This window comes from Euphorbia lathyris, chromosome 9 (genome assembly GCF_963576675.1).
Source record: "Euphorbia lathyris chromosome 9, ddEupLath1.1, whole genome shotgun sequence".
Taxonomy (NCBI): domain Eukaryota; kingdom Viridiplantae; phylum Streptophyta; class Magnoliopsida; order Malpighiales; family Euphorbiaceae; genus Euphorbia; species Euphorbia lathyris.
In genome coordinates, this window is record NC_088918.1 from 13,483,260 (window position 1) to 13,503,522 (window position 20,263).

Below are 20,263 nucleotides of genomic sequence, written 5' to 3' on the forward strand. Positions count from 1 at the left end.
ATTCTATAAGGTTAGTTTTTAACTTCTATTTCCATCACTTCACTTTTCTTTCCATTATCTCATTTAACTCCCGTTCCCGTGCTGTTTTGATGTTAATTTAGTAGAGTTTGACTAGAATTAAGCGAGTTTTATGTAGTATTTAATATGATTAGTGAGTTTATAAAAGGATCAAATACATGAATATCATAATTAAGTCATATCACCAAATTTAATTCTTAATATGTCATTATTCTATATATTTTATGATTTTACACTATAATTTTAAAAATCTAGACTCCAATTCATAACCCATAAACCCTAGAAAATATATTCTAGACTTCTAATTTATAAATTCTAATCTTTAAAATATATTAAAAGTACCGATTTTACTAGTTTGACATAATTCAAAATTATTACTCAACATAATTGTAGATAGTTTTTTAAAAATGAAATTATTTGTAAATTTCCCTTTATAAAACTCATTCTAAAACCGGCCTATTGGGCTCAATGAAACAAAATTCGGAGCCCAAAATGAGATATAAAAAGGCCCAGTCCAAGTCCTAAATAACAAACCCTAAAAGTTATAGCTTACTTCTCTGTTCTTCTTCTTCTTCTTCACCAGAGAGAGCGGCACTCTCCTCACTCCTCGTTTCCCCTCTCTCTTCCTACTTCGATCTCTCTTCTTAATCTCTGCGTTATCGCCATCGCTTTTTCTGTTTCCTGCTGATCAGGTGATGCCCCTTTTCTTATTATATACCTTTTTGATTTTCGAATTGGCTGTTGTTAGGTGTTCTAATCCTTATCGGTGTCCTATTATTTCATAAATTGATAGATTTGTTTATGTTGAATTTTAATCTGAAATTATACGGTTTTTTGTTCAGGTTTAAGTTTTGCTGTCAAGATGGCGACTTTTGCCAAACCGGAAAATGCTTTAAAGCGAGCTGAAGGTGAATTTTTATTTTTATTTTTAGTTGTATCAGTGTTTGGTCCCGTTGCTTCGATTTCCTGAGATTATTACCATTCTATCTGGGATATGTTTTCGTTTTTTGTTCGTAGTACATAATTGTAACTTGTTTCGATGGAATGTATGTGATTTACCATATTTGTTCTTTTGTTCTCTGTTTCTTCCCTTTTTTATTTCTGATTTAAAGATTTTGGATATTACATGTTTGTTGCTGAATATGAGATTGGAGGTCAAACATTGATTTGACAACCTTTGTTAGAAAGGGATCCTAGGTTTTATGCATTTCAATTTATTGTGAATTGACTTCTAAAATATATATCATCTTCTTGGTTGCAGAGTTGATAAATGTGGGGCAAAAACAAGATGCTTTGCAAGCACTGCATGACCTGATCACCTCAAAGAGGTATCGGGCATGGCAAAAAACACTTGAAAAAATTATGTTCAAGTATGTTGAGCTGTGTGTTGACATGCGGAGAGGAAGGTTTGCAAAGGATGGTTTAATACAGTATCGAATTGTGTGCCAACAAGTGAATGTGAATTCCTTGGAGGAAGTTATTAAACATTTCATGCATCTTTCTACTGAGAAAGCTGAACAAGCACGTAGTCAGGCTCAGGCACTTGAAGAAGCTCTTGATGTTGACGATCTTGAGGCAGATAAGAGACCAGAAGATCTGATGCTCAGTTATGTCAGTGGTGAGAAGGGAAAGGACAGGTCTGATCGAGAACTTGTTACACCCTGGTTCAAGTTTTTGTGGGAGACGTATAGGACTGTCCTTGAAATACTGAGGAACAACTCAAAGTTGGAGGCATTATATGCGGTAATCCTTCTCGAAGCACATTTTCCTTCGTCTTTGTGGCAATTTATTTTTTGAATAAATTGTCTATTGTGTTTGTACATTCTGAAATTAGGACTATGGAAAACTGTATAAAACTAAATAAGAGTTGGGTACCAATCATTTGTCTTATTATTGTGTAGATGACAGCACATCGAGCTTTCCAATTCTGCAAGCAGTACAAGCGAACAACTGAATTTAGACGGCTTTGTGAGATCATCAGGAATCATTTGGCAAACCTGAATAAATACAGAGACCAAAGGGACCGACCTGATCTTTCTGCCCCGGAGAGCTTACAACTGTACCTTGATACACGATTTGAGCAGCTAAAAATTGCTACCGAGCTTGAACTGTGGCAGGTATCCCATTGCTCCATTTGGTTGTGCATTTTTGTTTTCCATGTTATCATGCACATAATTGTTATTGATTTCAGGAACTCTTTAGCTTCTAACACTGTTGATCCTCATTTGTGCAGGAAGCTTTCCGGTCTGTTGAAGATATTCATGGTTTGATGTCCATGGTCAAAAAGAATCCTAAACCGTCTTTAATGGTGGTTTATTATGCAAAGCTGACTGAGATTTTCTGGATTTCATCAAGTCATCTCTACCATGCTTATTCATGGCTTAAGCTTTTTACACTACAAAAAAGCTTCAATAAAAACTTGAGCCAAAAGGATTTACAACTGATAGCCTCATCAGTGGTGTTGGCTGCTCTATCAGTTGCTCCCTACGACCACTTGCGTGGTGCTTCTCATCTGGAGCATGAAAATGAGAAGGACCGCAACTTGAGGATGGGCAATCTTATTGGTTTCAATCTTGATTCAAAGCCCGAGAGTAGGGAAGTGGTAATGTGGTTTATGCAATTTGATATACTGTTTGCTTCCATTATGTGACTTTTTTTCATTTTATTGCCATTGATGGTTCACTTTCTCATTACTTCTTCTGTCTACAGCTATCCAGGTCATCCCTGCTATCCGAACTGGTAAGTTTTTTCATATTTCATCTTTTGTTATGTCTTCACCAGAGAATTGTTTACTCATAACATAATCTTAGAGTTGAGATATTGTTATCAGGATGCTTTATGTATTTTCTGCAATTGGTTATGCTTGAACTTGATCTGTTTATGAGCTATAGTTTAATTCCAATGGCATGGAACTCTCTTTTTTCCGACAAGAATTGTTTAGAAGGAAAGTTTTTTTTTGTTTGCATTTCTTGAAAATGTTTATGGTACAGAACTACACTATACTTTGAAATTAATTCGAGTAAATGATGAAGAGAAGAAGTTTACCAAATATTTGGGGTTTTCTGAAAAAGAAGACAACATTGTCACGATTATTTCTTTTTTCTGAATATATTCTGGTGGGGCCATTAAACATTAAATTTTTTTGCAGTAATTGGTGAGTAACTATTGCAAATACACTAATAAGTTTAGTTATTTAGCTGGGGTTTGACAACTTAAATGAGCTCTTAAAATTAAGTTATAGTTTTTAACTTCAATTTTAAGTTGAACATTACCAACAATAATATTCTAACATAATATTTAACTTAAATTTTAAGTTGAACAATACCAATAATAATATTCTAAACTTTTATATATGAAATGATTTATATAGTCTTCAAATATATTTATATTACCATCTTTCATAAGAAATATCGTAAAAACTAAATTTTATATCATAAAAAATTTCATATACTTAAATTCAGTGCCTTTTATTTATTATTAGGCTAAACTCATAATTGAGCCCCTGAACTTCTATAGTTTTAAGGATTGAGCCCCTGAGCATTTATTTTTCCAGATTAAGCCCCTTTACTTTAATTTTCACACACATTGAGCCCCTCACTAATGGTTCTGTTAGCTAAACCGTTGGTGAAGGGCTCAATTTGTGTAAAAATTAAAGATCAGGGGCTTAATGCTTAATACCTTTAAAATTCAAGGCTTAATCGTGTGTTTTGAGATTTATTTATTTAATTATCTTATTATTACTTTTTTAAAGAGAATAAATAAATAAGATTTTCAGTCTTTTTTTCTTCTTAATTTTGAACAAATCCAAAGACTAAAGAAATTGAAATGAAAAATAAAAGATTCATGAAATTTATTTTGTATGTTTTACTATAAACAATACTTTTTGAATTAATAATTGAATTTAGAATTTCACATCCAAACCAATATATAAAAAGGGCTAATAAATAAAATATCGATAAAATAAGTTGTACTAACTAATGTCATATCCAAGCATATTATAATAGCTAACTTATAAAAAATTGAATAGATTCAATTCATGCTATTTTTTAATTATAGGAAAAAACATATTAATCCTCATGATCTTTATGACTTTTATTGATTAAGCCCTTGGTCTTTATAATTTTTATTGATTAAGCCCCTAATCTTTAATTTTCACACACATTTAGCCCCTCACTAACGGTTTACTTAAAGGAACCGTTAGTGAGGGGCTCAATGTGTGTGAAAATTAAAGCTCAGGGGCTTAATCTGGAAAAATAAATGATTATCAATCCTTAAAACCATGAAAGTTCAGGGACTTAATTATGGATCTAGCCTTGTTATTATTATCCAAAAATTCTATCATTTAATAGTTTCAGCATTTATAATATTAAGCACTTAATATTCTGTGCTTATTTTCTCGGCACTTGATTTTCAGTTTGATCGAACAGATGTTTACTATGTTGGATGCAATTGTAGGTTGTCAAGGGGGTATTGAGCTGTGCAATGCAGGAAGTGAAAGATGTTTACCATCTTTTGGAGCATGAATTTCTCCCACTAGATCTTGCTTCGAAGATACAACCATTAGTAGCCAAAATTTCAAAACTTGGGGGAAAACTTGCTTCAGCTTCTTCTGTTCCAGAAGTTCAACTGTCTCAGTATGTTCCTGCCCTTGAAAAGCTTACTACCTTGAGGTTGCTTCAACAGGTATATAGCTGTTCCCTTGTTGATGTGTAATTTATATGCTTATTTTGCTTTTGTTACTTACATGCTTGTGTCTGTTGTTCCAGGTGTCTCAAGTGTATAAGATGATGAAAATTGAGAGCTTATCTCAGATGATCCCCTTTTTTGATTTTTCTGTTGTGGAGAAGATTTCCGTTGATGCTGTGAAGCATAACTTCGTAGCTATGAAAGTTGATCATATGAAGAGCATCATATTATTTGGTGATCTGGTATGTATGTTTTTCTTTTATGCTAAGCACAACTGTAAGACGGGGAGAGGGGGAAGTATTATAAACAGAGATTTTTTTTCCCCATCTTGTATTTGGAACTAAAATAACCAAACTGGTAAATTTTAGAAGATCAGCAAATTGTTAATTATTTCTTTATATAGAAAAGAATTGCATAGGAAAAAATTCCTTCACGCTTTGCAATGAAAATTAAAACTTGGGTGAACAAAATTTGGTGTCAAGGGAAACATATAGGAAAATTTGCTGTCCTCCATCCTTGAGAAATTTGAAACTGAACAACATATTGTGGTGGGTTCTCACCTTGCATTTCCTATTCTTGTATAGTGTTTGGTGTCCCCGGTCTCCCTCCCTGCATACATGTGCATGCTTTTTTCTGTTTCAAGAATTGAATCTAATTACTTTCTCTGTTTTCTTTTTGAAGAGTCTTGAATCTGATGGGCTACGAGATCACCTTGCAATTTTTGCTGAGTCCTTGAATAAAGTGAGGGCAATGATATATCCTCCAGCAAAGAAATCTTCAAAACTGGGTGAGATTTTACCTGGATTAGGTGAGATTGTGGATAAGGAACACCGGAGACTTCTTGCTCGGAAATCAATTATTGAAAAGAGGAAGGAAGAACAAGAACGGCAACTGCTCGAACTTGTATGACCGATTTAAACTGCTATACATACAGCTTATTTAATTACCATTGCTGGAAGCCTATTGAAACATTTCATTTTCTCAGGAACGCGAGGAGGAATCAAAAAGGTTACAGCAACAGAAAAAACGAGAGGAGGCGGAGCAGAAAAGGCTTGCTGCCGAGATTGAACAAAGGAAGAACCAAAGAATCCTGCAGGAAATAGAGCAGCGTGAGCTTGAAGAAGCTCAGGCTTTGCTTGAGGATGTTGATAAAAGAAGTAAGAGAAAGGGAGGAAAGAAGCCCATCTTAGAAGGAGTGAGTCAGCCAGCAGTCTGTTTATCTTTTACTTGCATATGTAATTGTCTCAATTGTAATAGTTATTTTTTGTCTATACAGGAGAAAGTGACTAAACAGAGTATTATGGAACGTGCTCTGACAGAGCACCACAGGGAGCGTCAGGAAAGTGAAAAGAAATTACAGAAACTGGCGAAGACTATGGATTATTTGGAAAGAGCAAAGAGAGAAGAAGCAGCTCCATTGATCGAGGCTGCTTTTCAACGGCGACTAGTGGAGGAGAGGGCCCTTCATGAGCGTGAGCAGCAGGTAGCATTTCATTTTTTTTTGTATTTGTTGTGCTCTTGTTAGGTGTTCTTCATTTTATGATTTTTGTTAGATTCTTTGACATTGATAAGTGCCAATTGTTATTAATGTTGCAGCTGGAGATTGAATTAAGTAGGCAGCGCCATGATGGTGACCTAAGGGAGAAGAATAGGCTATCTCGGATGCTGGAAAACAAGGTCACTAAATTATTTTTTTCTTTCTATTTTCTGCCTGTGTTAATTTTGCTGGCTTTTGTTCAAGCTCTGCAGCTAAGTTTGTGTTGTTATTCTATTACAGATGATATTCCAGGAAAGAGTAATTAGGCGACGACAAGCAGAGTTTGACCGGATGAGAGCAGATAGGGAAGAAAGAACCCGCCAAATCATTCAGGCCCGTAAACAAGAGAGGGAGGCGAACAGGAAGAAAATATTCTTTGTGACAACTGAAGAGGAAAGACTGACGAGATTACGTGAGGAGGAAGAAGCTCGGAAACTTGAAGGTAAGCTAGATATTTTCTGATGAAAGACACATAGGCAACATTAACTATGTTGATTTACAAGCTCAGCTCTTTCGGAAATCTTATATATCTTTTTCGAATTCCCCTTTTGCTTTGGCTCTTTTTGACCTTAGTTTTTGTGACTTGATGTGTACCGCCATTTAATTATCTTTTTTTTTTTCTCTCATTATACCTCATGTATCGATATTTCAGTGTTGCTTTATCATTGTTTTAGTAATTCCGTTGTCTCATTTTATATTTTTAAAATTGCAGAGACTGAGAGACGTAGGAAAGAAGAAGCTGAGCGGAAGGCAAAGTTGGACGAAATTGCTGAGAAGCAGAGACAAAGAGAAAGGGAACTGGAAGAAAAGGAGAGGCTAAGGAGAGAAGCTCTCCTGGGGAGATCAACTGATGGACTGTCTAGGTCATCTGAGCTTCCTGTTCGTCCGGAGCCAGCACTAGCTGTTACTGCTCCTGCAGCTGCAGCTGCAGCTTCAACAGGTTCAAGCCCTGCAAAATATGTACCTAGGTTCCGAAGAGATACTACGAGCCAGGCTCCTCCAGATACTGCTGATCGCTGGGGCAGTGGAAGTGGCAAGCAAGCTCCTCCAGAACCTGAACGATGGGGTAGTGGAGGCAGTAGGAGTACACCTGATGGAGATAAATGGAGCAGTGGCGGCAGCAGGCAGCCTCCTGCAGACTCTGACCGCTGGGGCAGCGGTGCAAGGCCTGATGATAGAAATCCTTCTGGTGATAGATGGCGTGGTGGTGGTAGCTCCAAGCCTACTACATGGTCATCATCTAGGGGACGTGAACGCTGATAAGCAGGCAAATTTGAATGATCATGCTGTGCTCTGAATTGCTATTGGTAAGTTGAAATGTCACAAGGGAACGACCAAGGAATAATCATTTTTCCAAATTCTGAGACTTGCAGGTAGGAGAGGTTTCATTTTGATTTCCTTTTTCTTTCTGGTATGTTAAAGTCTAGTATTTATTGTAATTTGGAGCTATTAGACTTGAACGAGTTGTTTATTCGTTTGGACTTCAGAGTTATGCTCTCTTTTTTTGTTTCAATGTGCGAAAATTTTGAGCTGAAACCAAATGTAGCAAGACTTGGAAGGCCGAAAAGCCAGTTTTTATCACGAATCATCTTCTGTTTTGGTGGTACTTGCATCTCCAGTACTGTCATGATCGTCGTCTAATGTTTGCTATATTATATCTAGATGCTTGTACGCAATGGTATATTGTTAATATAACTAGATGCAAGGAAAGTAATCTTGTATTAAATGGGTCATTGTCACATTATGTGGCTGGTGTGAGTGGTTGCGGGTTCGAACTTTGATCTCTTATGGACCACTTTGGCCATCACTTGGACACCTTCTGGTCCAGGACGGTCACTGCTTTGTTAGGGCAAAGATAATCCCATACTCCCCGGTCTGGCAAAGCAGTTTATTAGCTTCTGACGCTCTCTTGTGAATTAGCCTCTACCTATCACTAAGTGGGTAACGACCCCTGGTGCTAGCTTTTATCCTCCACTGTATTAAAAGGGCCATAACTGTTGGGTTGCCGTAAAAGTATTAATTTGATTTCACAAATGTTCATTCCAAAGCCTTGAAAGTGCGATTGAAATTGATGTGACAATATGAACCAACATTCTACAATTGCAATTGTAAAGCAAGCGGAGGATGAATATGAAGATGGTCTTTTACATTCATAAGGATAAGGAAAAGGTTAAAAGGGGTTAATAAAGTAAGTGAATTAGTGGATTGTGATGGTAAATTGGTAGGATTTTCATGCATATATTTTATAACACTTCAAATTAGAGCATTTTTATGATAAAATTTTACGTTACCTTACTTTAATAACGATCATCTAAACAACGAGTTTATGTAGCGGAAATGGAGGGTCATCATTGATCTCATTTGGAAGACAATATAATTTTTTTAATACTTATTGTTGTGTGTAATGTTTTAGCTAGGAGTTTCAGAATGAGTTATCATGTTATAATCGTATTATATGATTTATATATTCCATGTAGTTATATATGATATAAATACAACAAATAACTAACCGTGTCGAATATTTCGTTTCAGACAGAATATCTCTTGTAAATGGTATTGTCATGTAAAAAACTGACAACCCTAACTCGCATTTCCTTTTATGTTGCAAGTTCTGTAACCTTTAAACGAACTCTTTCTTATAATAAAAATTTATTAAAAGAATAAGGTGCAAAAATACGTCAATATTAAGAGGTATTTCACCATTTAGGTCATAAAAGATACAATTATACCCCAACATTTGCAAGTTGGATCAAACTACAAATATACTTTATGATGTCGTAAATCTCGTTATCTCCGCTTCACATGTCCGCCTTCAACTTATAATTCTTTTTTATGATTTTTGTTTCCTACTTGCAACTTTATTATGTTGGATATAATACTATGAAGGATTAAGGGATGTCTCCAATTAATATTCAACATATTATATTCTTAATCTGCTGTAGCACCTGTAATCATTACCTAATTCTCTCTAAAATATCTGAAATAAAATAATAATAATAATAATAATAATAATAATAATTGCAAAAATATATGGGTAAAAAGGTTTTATGGCTAGTAGGTGTTTTGTGTATTGGTGGTGACTAAATTATTTTTTAACCCAATATATTTATTAAAATAGTAAAATTGTGTCAATAAAATTACTATAACCAGACTCGATGATCTGGACCACCGTAAAACTGTTGTAATTGTCACGTTAACGACATCTCATAATATGTCTTGACAGATATTGTCATACAAATTAAAATTAAAAATAAATAAACTAAATCAATTTGAGATACTCATGTGGTGACACATATCAAATATATTATGATATGCCATGAAGATCATCGAATTTGGCCATAATGACTTTATTAACATAAATTTAGGGTAAATTATATCCATACCCATTGAATTTTATCATTTTAACATTATGGTCACTGAACTTCAATTCTTAACAATATGCCCACTGAATTTTACACTTTTTAACACCAGCGGCCACTCAACACCTAAAAACGACCGTTGACGGTTTCAAAATAAAAATTCCGAATAGTTAATGATATTTTAAAGAACTTTAATTCTTGAAAATTTTCGTTTTGAGGTCATTTAGGTGTTGTTTAGTTAGGAGAGAGAAAGTTCCAAAAAATGTGATTTTGGAAAATAAAAATTGTGGTTCCATGGTAAATGTCGTTCTGAACAACTTTAATTCTTGAATATTTTCATTTTGAGGTCGTTAACGGTCATTTTGAGGAGTTAGTTAAAATTGAGTGGCCACCGATATTAAAAAGTGTAAAGTTCAGAGGTCATACCATTAAAAATTGAAGTTCAGTGACTATAATGTTAAAATGGGTAAAGTTCAGTGGCCATGAGTGTAATTTACCCCATAAATTTACTTTAGCAATTGTTAGTGCATAAGCCCTTACTTTAGTCACCATTGAAACTTTTTACCCAAAATATATATGAGAAATATATGCATACTTTTACACTATAAAATAAGAGAATCTTGTGGTTAGATCATATAAAGCCCCAATTTAGACATTCTATTTCACCTCCCATATAAAAAAATATATAATTGATTTATGGTTTATTTGGTCTAAAAATTAAGTGATAGAAAAAATAAGTACTTATTTTTAAGTATTGAATATTATAAGTGTTTGATGTAATTATTCGATAAATATTAAAAATAAGCGTTGAATATAAATATTAGTTGATAATGTTTAATTTAAAATGTTAAGTTAAATATTTTGACTTATCAAAGTGATTTTTAATTTAATTGACTAATTTAAGTGATTGAGAAATAATTCTTATCAAACACACTTAAATTAAATCAGCTAGTCGTTCTGCGAATAGTGTTGCCCATGAACTTGCAATAGGGCATATTCTATGATAGGACTGATGGAGTGTCATACTAGTCATCCAGATTTCATTGTTTAAGTTGATTCAGTATCTTAAATTAAAATATTAAGCACTGATTTATTTTTTTAAAAAGACCATACATTAAATAGAATCAGAATACTATAGTACTATTGTATTCTGATTCTATTTAATGTATGGTCTTTAAAAAAAAAAAATTAAATCAGTGCTTAATATTTTAATTTAAGATACTGGATCAACTTAACCATCTAAGTAGGGATCGAATCTCAAAGATGAGAATGCAACTGTGATTAAAATACTTGGTGGGAGAGTTTTACCTTCCGAGAGAGACCTACCCGACTTAAATCTAAAAACTAATTATAAATATGCGTATTTATATATAGAGATAATTAAATATAATCCATTTATTTTCCGGTTTCAGTTTACTATCTAATACGATAGAATGTGCGAGGTTGTCTGAGGTAATTTTTCTAATGCCTGAAGTAAGACAGAAAGATGATCAGCACGAGAACGTTGACAAACGATCCCACTCTGATGCCTAATAAGTTAGCAGTGTTGGGTTTTTTTAGATAGAAATAAAGAAATAAAATGAATAGCGGAACTAATAAAATTAGAGGATCTACATCTACACTTGATTTCTATTTCTATTATTGATTTTGGTTGTTGGTTGTTTCTAAACCATAAACAATAAGCCTATATTAACATGATATTTAGTAACAGTAACTTATTTAATAGCTATTAACTATAGTAATTTTTTTTTTTAAAAGTTGTGCATAATGCACTTACATATACCGGAGATGAATCGGTCAAAGGTTGTTATCCTCAGATTCATCAAAAGACAACTTGACATTTTTTAGATAATTTGTGTTATAGATTTGGGTTTCCTTGATCATAGTTGGAATTAGCGGGTTCTAATCCACATGTCCGAGGATGGACGATATCCCCATTTAATTTAATAATCCGACAACTCTCTTATCGAGACATTCTTGTTAGTTTAGAATAAAGATATGTGTATTTGTATTATTTTATATGATATCATTTTTTTAAGTGAAAGAATATAATGTAATCTATCGATTTCAGTTAACCTATTTTTCGGTTTTACGGTTTTACGGTTAGTTTTAATTTTATACAATATATTTATATAAAAATAAAAAATCATTGAATTGTTTTCTTTTTTAGTCCTTGTTTATATATATATATATATATATATATATAGTGAATGTGGTCCAAAGAAGAATGGTTAGTTCTGGAATGGTGCACCATGAAGTATGAATTAGTGGATAGGTCAGGTCATCCATGACATAATCCAAACATTTATTCTTTTGTTTTCTTTATGTAAAGCTCCCTCTTTTTAAGGTTTTACCCACCAAACCAATTCTAACTCGACAAATCAACCCATTGCTACTTTATTATTATTATAGTTGTGGGGATTTAGGGTGAACAAATTTTGGACCTAACCGATAACAAAATCAAATTTTGGTTCGGTTATTTATTTATTCTTATTTGATTTGGTTCGGTTTATATTAGTAGTGGTTTAGCTATTAATTATTGGTTCGGTTATTCATTATCTAGTAACCAAACCAAACCAATACGTTTCAATTTGATTATAATTTTGAGAAACATTTGATTTTATTTAGATCTGTTTGTTAAGAGTGTACATAGTCGGTTAACCAGTCCATTAATAAAAATCATTAATCAATCCATTTAATTCGGTTAACCATATTTCGGTTAACCTATTACTTCGGTCAGTTAATGTATATTTCAGTCGGTTAACTATTACTGACTTTTCGTATCAAATATCACTTTAAATCTATAATTATTCACTTTAAAATAAATATATAATTATTTAAAAATTAAATAAAAATATTAAACTTCAAATTTAATTAACAAAATCGCCAAAATAAATAAATTTGAAGTTATTTTAATATTTTTAACTTAAAATTAAATGTGAATATATATTTATATATTGATAATTAAGTTTCTACATATATTTATACTGGTTTTATGTATATCAATACATAATCGGTTTATTTTTCGGTTATGGTTAATCTATTTTTCGGTTCGGTTTCGATTTTGAAAATCGGTTTTTTGATTAGTTTTGTGCAGCCCTACTGTTTGCTATCCATCCAGTCCGCCTAAACATGTCTCTCATAGGTTTTGGATATTGTATATTTGAAAATTGGCCCAACCTAGTTTGGATCCATTCAAAAACCCGCATATAAAATGAGCTGGATTTGAGATTTGTCTTCCCGCCCCGCCCTGCCCCGCCCCACCCTTATATTATATGTATATGTTTATATTACTTTTATTTAATTTTTATTACTTTATTAAATATTTTTTTTATCATATAAAATTATCTTTATTAAATTAATTAACTAAAAAAATTTAATTTGTTGTATTTTTATTGTTCATATTTGTAGTTTAATATTTATTTTTAATATAAATATATATTTGTTGGGTCCGTTTTCTTACATTAGCTCAACCCGATATAAACATAATGCTGGTTTAGATGATGTAATTTAGTATAAAATCTGATTAGATTAGATCCGACTCGATCCGATCTAGCTTATGAATGTGTCTGGTTCTATTTATTAGTTAGTAATCTAATTGAATGGATACTAATTTTTTTTGATAAGGAAGGGTAAGATTTAGTTGTATCTAAAAAATAATTGAAAATTGAATTATGTGAATCCCACATTCAATATTTAAAAAAAAATGGATTATCCTAGAAGGGATCCCACTTGCCTAAAGTGGTGTGTATAAAATCATAACAGTTTATGAAAAAAGGCAAAAGCTTCTAAAGATGGAACCATTTTCTTTTTTAAATAATAAAGTATAATTACATAATCCAATTAATATATGGATATCGTGGCAGGTGATTATAAGTGGGTTTGATTTTAAATTGAATCAAATCAATACATATTTATAATATCTTCACCTTAAGATTCTAATAAGCCTTGATCTAATGGTGAATGAACAAATTCTACGTGCTCATTAAGATGCATGTGATCAAGACTGCTATAACAATTAACCGACTACAGTGGAATATATTAATTTGAGTGATTAACGATCTCAAATCATTTAAACTAAATCTTGAATTCAAGTTCTAACGTATAGCTATGTAGAATGATCAATATGACCATTTAAGGAAAGAAAATAAAGATAAATCATGTGATCACTAAAAAAATCACGGAAATATCATATGTCATATTGGGTATCCAAAATGATGGAAGGACTCATGGGTTAAAGGCAAGAAAACATCAGATAATTGACCATCAACTGAAGTTGAATACCGAATAATGATATCTCTTCAACAAGTCTAGTCTCAAGTAGGGAAGTTGTAACGTAGCAAACCTAGCTTCGGCTATTCTTTGGTGTCTTTGCTTCGACCTTCATGGAGGTATCTATTCGGCTTCAGTCTGGAATGACTTCAGTCTTATATTGTCTTTGGTGTACTGTCCTGGTTACTTGCTCACCAAGGAGACAGGAATTACGTGCTCACCAAGATGGTAAGGATTACTTACTCATTAAGGGGACAAGTCTGACACTGGCCTGTTCTCTACAATTCACTGTTTTGCCATTAGCTCTTATTTACTAATTTGCTATCTGTTTTCCCTTCATCTCAATAGTACCATTGTTTGATGTTTTGAGAATAAAAACCCTAGTAGGGGTTTGTAAGTCTTTTGTCCTTTTCTTTATGGATATTTAAATCCCTAGGTTGTAAGAGGAAAGTAACTTTTATCAAATCTAAATATAATCTTCTCTTTGAAGTTTTGTTAACATTTTACACCTTCAACAATGCGGATTTCACTATTCCTACAGATTTAGTCCGTGAAACATCAGGATTAACTTCTTAAAGTTAGGGTTGAGAAGAAACTCTTTGTGGATTTAAGATCAAAACTCTCTAGTTCAACTACCAATCCATATCACATCTCATTTCAAACAAAGTGCAACCTGGAATTATTCATCTCATGCCAGTACATTTAACATATCAGCTAGCAGATTGCTTTACCAAACTATTTCACAAACATGCTTTTCACTATTTTCTTCAACGATTAGACACCTTAGATATTCACCATTCGCAACTTGAGGGGATATTGAACAAAACGCAGCGTTCAACAAAATGCAGTTGGTTCAAGTTAGTTAGAATCTATTATAGACTTGGTGGGAAGCAAAAATTACAAGAAAGATTAGTTATAAATAAATGAGATAAGGTATCAAAATAAGCCTATGGTTTTTGGAAAAGTATCAATTTAGGCTCCACGTACAAAATAGCACCAATATAGACTCAACGTTTAAAAGAGTACCAATTTAGGTTTCGATAACGGAACGTGACACATTATTCATATTACTCCGTTAAGTTTTATCAATTGTATATGGAGAGAGAAATTAAAACTTAAAGAAATAATATGAATGACATGTCATATTTCGTTATCAAAACCTAAATTGGTACTATTTTTTAAATACTAAATCTATATTAATGTTATTTTATGCGTGAAGCCCATATTGAGATTTTTCCATAAACCTTAGTAACTAACCCCTAAACAAATTAAAGAGTATAGTTGCTAATTACAACTTTTATTCATCTTTTTGTAATTTTCATTCATAATTTTAAGAGTACTCATTATGTATTTACAAATAATCAAATTCAATTTGTAAAAATTAAAAAATAAGGGTCCAAATTGAAAAGATGGGACCTCAATTTTTACTTTATTGTATTTATTTATTTATTTTTATAAAATATTGGATAAACGTGATTGAAATTGGGCTAATAATCTTCATAGTTCATGCAGAATTATTGAACCATACTAATCATCAAATGATTGCCCGACACACCTTTAAAAATCAGTAATTAATTTTTCCATTAAACATATTTTATTCCAATTACTTTATGCATTATTCAATAAAAATTGAATATGAACCAATTCAATTTGTTTTTCTTTTTAAAAGTTCTCATATTATGTATACATAGTCACATATTTGGTTTTAGAATTTTATGCTTATTTATTGTATAATAATCAAAATAGTATATTTTGAAAATATTTAATTATTGAGGTAAATTAATTGAGAAAATATTGTCATTTTTATAAATGTGAGTTTTTGGTTCAAAACCAAACTGGGTATTTCAGTTCGGTTATATTTGGATTTTTCATGTATTCGGTTCATGTTAATGTTAATTATTTTGGTACTACAATATTCCTTTTTTTTTGTTCGGCTTTGAGTTGATGCACATTCCTAACTGCAGAGGCAGATCCAAGGAGGATCGAGGAGGCTTGAGCATCCACTGCGCACCGAAAAATATCAGAAATTTTTTATAGAAGATGTGTATCGAGCTTTAATTTTGTGTGCAAAATACCTAAATAATATCAATTGAATACTCATAGAATACCCAAAACATTTCATGTCAGCTATATTGTAGGACACAGAAACAGAAACCAGGGACAAATCCAAGAGGGAGTAGGGGGACTTGAACACAAACCAAATTTTTTCATGTAAAAACACCTAAAAAAAATATCAATTTAACACTCATAAATCATGAGAAATATGGACGAATACAAGATTGATCCACTGAGGGGGCAATTTTACATATGCATGCGTAAAAAAAAATGCTAATCGAACTCGGTCTTTTTTTTTGGACGTATATATGCATGTTATTATCTGAGGGATCCATAATCAATTTTTACGTACTTTACAAAATTAAGCTAGATTTGGATTCTAAAAATAAGATTGAGTTGTTTTGAACAAATTAGGAGAATTTATCGCATATCATATATTAAACAAGCTGGGTTTTGTAATTAAATACAAACCCAATGAGTAATTAACCAACCGAACCTTAATTTATCAGAAACAACGAGCCAAAACCATCCATGATAGAGATAGTTTACGTCCCAGGGCCCAAAACCATCCATAGTAGGGATAGTTCCAGCGGCCAAGGGCTTCCCCCCTTTTTGTCTCCGCCACTGATGAGATTCCATCACAAGCACTCCTGTCAGTGAATCTTGGATCTATCACTGACGGAAACAGACAGTGAAAAACATTATTTCTAAAACATAACTTTCATAAAATACTTTCAACACAAACACGATCACGAAACGCAGAAACCCACTAAAAAAAAAGTGTATATGCTAGTGAATAATGGATCCTTTAGTGCCTAACTTTAGTTAGAAAGAGAGCCTAAGTTTATATAAATAGGACATCAAAGTACCAAACTTTTCTCATATCTTCCATTCCAACTTCTTCCTTTCTTGTTCTTTTTTAAGGTAAGAAAAAACCCCCAAAAATATGTTTTTCTTAGTGTTACTTATTGCAAGTTTATCCACCAAAGTTTCAACCTTTACCACTTGCCCAAACTGTGGTTCCACCCAAGTTCCATACCCATTAAGCACAAATCAAAATTGTGGAGATTCCAATTACAGAATCTACTGTAACAACAACAATATTCTAGAATTCAAATCATCTCAAGGAATCTTTTACAAGATTCTCACAATTGACCCCAATTCTTACAAGCTCATAATAAGTCCACCTATGATTAGACAAAACAAATGTTACACTTCGGATATTGATGTTGGAGGGTTAATTCTTGATGAGAATTTACCCTTCAACATATCGAATCGGAACACGGTTATGTTGTTCAATTGCTCGGTGGACATTCTGAAATCCCCGTTGAATTGCTCGTCGGATAGCCTTTGTCGGAGGTTCGAGGAGGACGGGGAAGGCGGACGGGGATGTAGAGGTACACTTTGTTGTCATTTTTTGAAAGATGCATCAATGAATTCACATAGAATAAGGGTGAGAAATGGGGGTTGTACGGCTTATACTAGTGTTGTGAATATGAATGATCAAGTTGCTATTGAGGATTGGAACTATGGTGTTGAGCTTCAATGGTTGCCTCCTAATTAAGTAAGGATTTTTTTTTTTTGGCATAATATGTTACCAGTCCCTGAATTTGTCCAAAACAGTAGATCGGTTCTCTGAATTAAGTTGTCTCACTAGATCCCTAAACTTGCTTATTTCGTAACACCAGTTCCCTAAACTTATCCATAAAAATAGATTAACTCTCTGAACTTTGCAAGTGTCTCACCAACTCCCCAAACTTGCTTATTTTGTAACAACTAAATACAAAAACCATAATACTAACTCTCGATCTTCATCCATTCAATCTCTCAAACCTGCAACACTAACTCTTACAATAGGTTGAAAGGTAGGAGAAGCGAAAAAATTACCTCTCGAATAGATGAAGACGTATTTTTAGAATTTAGGTTTAATAAATTTTTGTATTTAGTTGTTACAGAATAAGCAATTTTAGAGAGTTGATGATACACTTGGAGCTAATCTACTTTTATGGACAAGTTTAGGGAGCTGGTGATACGAAATAAGCAAATTTAAGAAGCTGGTGAGACACTTGTAAAGTTCAGGGAGCCAATCTAATATTTTGAACAAGTTCAGGGAGCTGATAATGTATTAAGCCATTTTTTTTTCATAATTAGTAGAAAAATTGTGGGGAGTTATTATTGTTATTATTATCTTCTAATTGTTATGAAAAAAAAACGTTGTGTTTTGTTATATGTTGTTTATGGGGTAAAATACACCTATAACCCCTTAACTTTCACTTACTTCCTTTATGACCCTGAATTTCATAATTGCATATAAAATATTCATGAACTTTGTCCCTTACTTTCTTTATGCCTCCTTTTATCATTGACTTTCATTTTAGAGCTGGTGGAAATAATAATCTAAGCAAATATAATTCTTGATTTTTTGGATTTTGAATCATTTAGGTGTTGTTTGGTTATGCGAAAAAAGTGATTATTTGGAACGAGAAAGCTCTGAAAATGGTGATATGAAAAACAAAAACATGGTTCAATGAAAATATGGTTCTAAATGAAGTTACTTCTTGAATTTTTCTATTTTGAAATAGTCGTGGGTCATTTTTTACTTGATCAATGGTAGTAAAAAATGTCATCATGTTAGTAAAGTTTAACTGTGCTGCCGATGCCGTTGCAAGATTCAGTGTTTCTGCTAATTCCATTATTTGGTGGCCTTTTGCGCCTTCCTTTTGTAATTCTTTTATTTTTGATGACTCATATCGTCTGGAGCAGTTTTATTTTAGCTAGTTGTCTTTCGTTTATCTCCTTTGTAAACTTTCTACTTTTTTATTTATTGAGACTCGGAGCTTGTTTGGTTCGGGGTGTGGGGGTGTTGACCTAATTGAAATGTTCCACCTTCTTTCTTGCTAGCCTTCCGATTTTATTAAAAAATAAAAAAGTTCAGAGGTTATCATTTCCGGTTTGAAATACAGGAAGCCTAATGAAAATAAGGTAAAAGATGAGGGACCATAAATGTAATTTACCATGTTGTTTATGCTTTTATGGGTTTGAATCATTTGAGTTTATGGATCATTTGTTTCTGTTTAATGAAGAAAATAAGGGTCTAATTAAATCCATTTAATAGTATTTTTGGGCCTTAACCCATTTGGAAAATGTCAAGCTAATACTAAAACTATGTTTAAGTAATATGTTGATTTCATGTTTGCGTTACAATACAGTAAAACCTCTATAAATTAATAATGTTGGGAACGTGAAATTTTTTTAATTTATCGAGTATTAATTTATTGAACTGGTCCAAGTCAGGATCAGAAGAAATTATTATTTTAAAGAAGTTATTATTTTATCGAGCATTAATTTATGAAGGTTTTACTATAGTTGTTCTCTAATATAATCAAAACTGTAAATGTATACACAATCAATCTCCTATCATAATTCTTTATGTTGTAACGATAAATCCCTCACCATTTGATTTTTATTTCTTTTATCGTGGTTTCGACTCGAAATGAGTTAACTCATTTGTCGAAAATGTCACATGAATGTCGTCAACAATTTTTAACCACATAGGAATCAAAAGAAAGCATTAATTTTTTTGTTCTTGTATCCTTAATCCTCATGTCAAAAAAGTAGTTAATCAAGACCACTCGATAATTGGGTTGACTGATTTCCGATAAAAAAGACAACAGAAAATACAAAAATCAAATGACAAAGGATCTCTCATCAAGGATTAAATGATGTAAATTTCAATAAACCGTATGATTTGACTGATTTGTAATAACAGTACTCATAGTTTAAAGGTTTTCAAATGGGATCTGTGAAAGTAAGAGTTTGTATTTTCGGTAATTTGCAAAGTTAGTCTCTTTAATTGCTCCAAATTGCCTCCTGTTGGGGCAAATAATCATGACAACAATTTGTGTCGAAATGACTAAATTTGTAAATTGCACAAAGCACAAATATTTGTTTGCAAACTTTTAAAACACATAGACTGACTTTGCAAGTCGATCAAATCACAAAGTTAATTTTTCTACTTTTCGGATGTAATTAAATAGAAAACACCAAATTCAAAAGTTTGTGACTTTCCTCATGGACAAACACAATACAAGAAATGAACTTGAAGATATGAAAATGTAATGATCCAGTCCTGGAGAATAGCGCCGGAGTGAAAGACCGAACAAAAAGCAACCCTAAAGAATAGTAATGAGGCAGAAAATGAAATGAATTGATTCTCACATAAAAAACACCAAGAGATTAATTGAATCATGTTAGTAAGTCAGTCATGTATCCAATACATGTAGACGCGTTTTCAAACCACGAGAAAGTGCAGCCATTTTTACTTACAAGTTCAAGA

General features: G+C 32.6%; 1 protein-coding gene across 1 annotated transcript; it reads left to right on the forward strand.

Annotated features, from left to right (window-relative positions):
* Positions 1-552: 552 nt before the first annotated feature.
* Positions 553-7,847, forward strand: LOC136207474 (eukaryotic translation initiation factor 3 subunit A). Its single transcript, XM_065998726.1, has 14 exons — positions 553-710; positions 861-926; positions 1,280-1,761; positions 1,920-2,135; positions 2,252-2,620; positions 2,728-2,757; positions 4,474-4,701; positions 4,785-4,946; positions 5,386-5,607; positions 5,690-5,899; positions 5,981-6,187; positions 6,301-6,381; positions 6,482-6,683; positions 6,954-7,847. The coding sequence occupies exons 2-14, from the start codon at positions 881-883 to the stop codon at positions 7,499-7,501; spliced, it is 3,003 nt and encodes a 1,000-aa protein (XP_065854798.1). The 5' UTR covers positions 553-710; positions 861-880; the 3' UTR covers positions 7,502-7,847.
* The last annotated feature ends 12,416 nt before the right edge of the window (positions 7,848-20,263 follow it).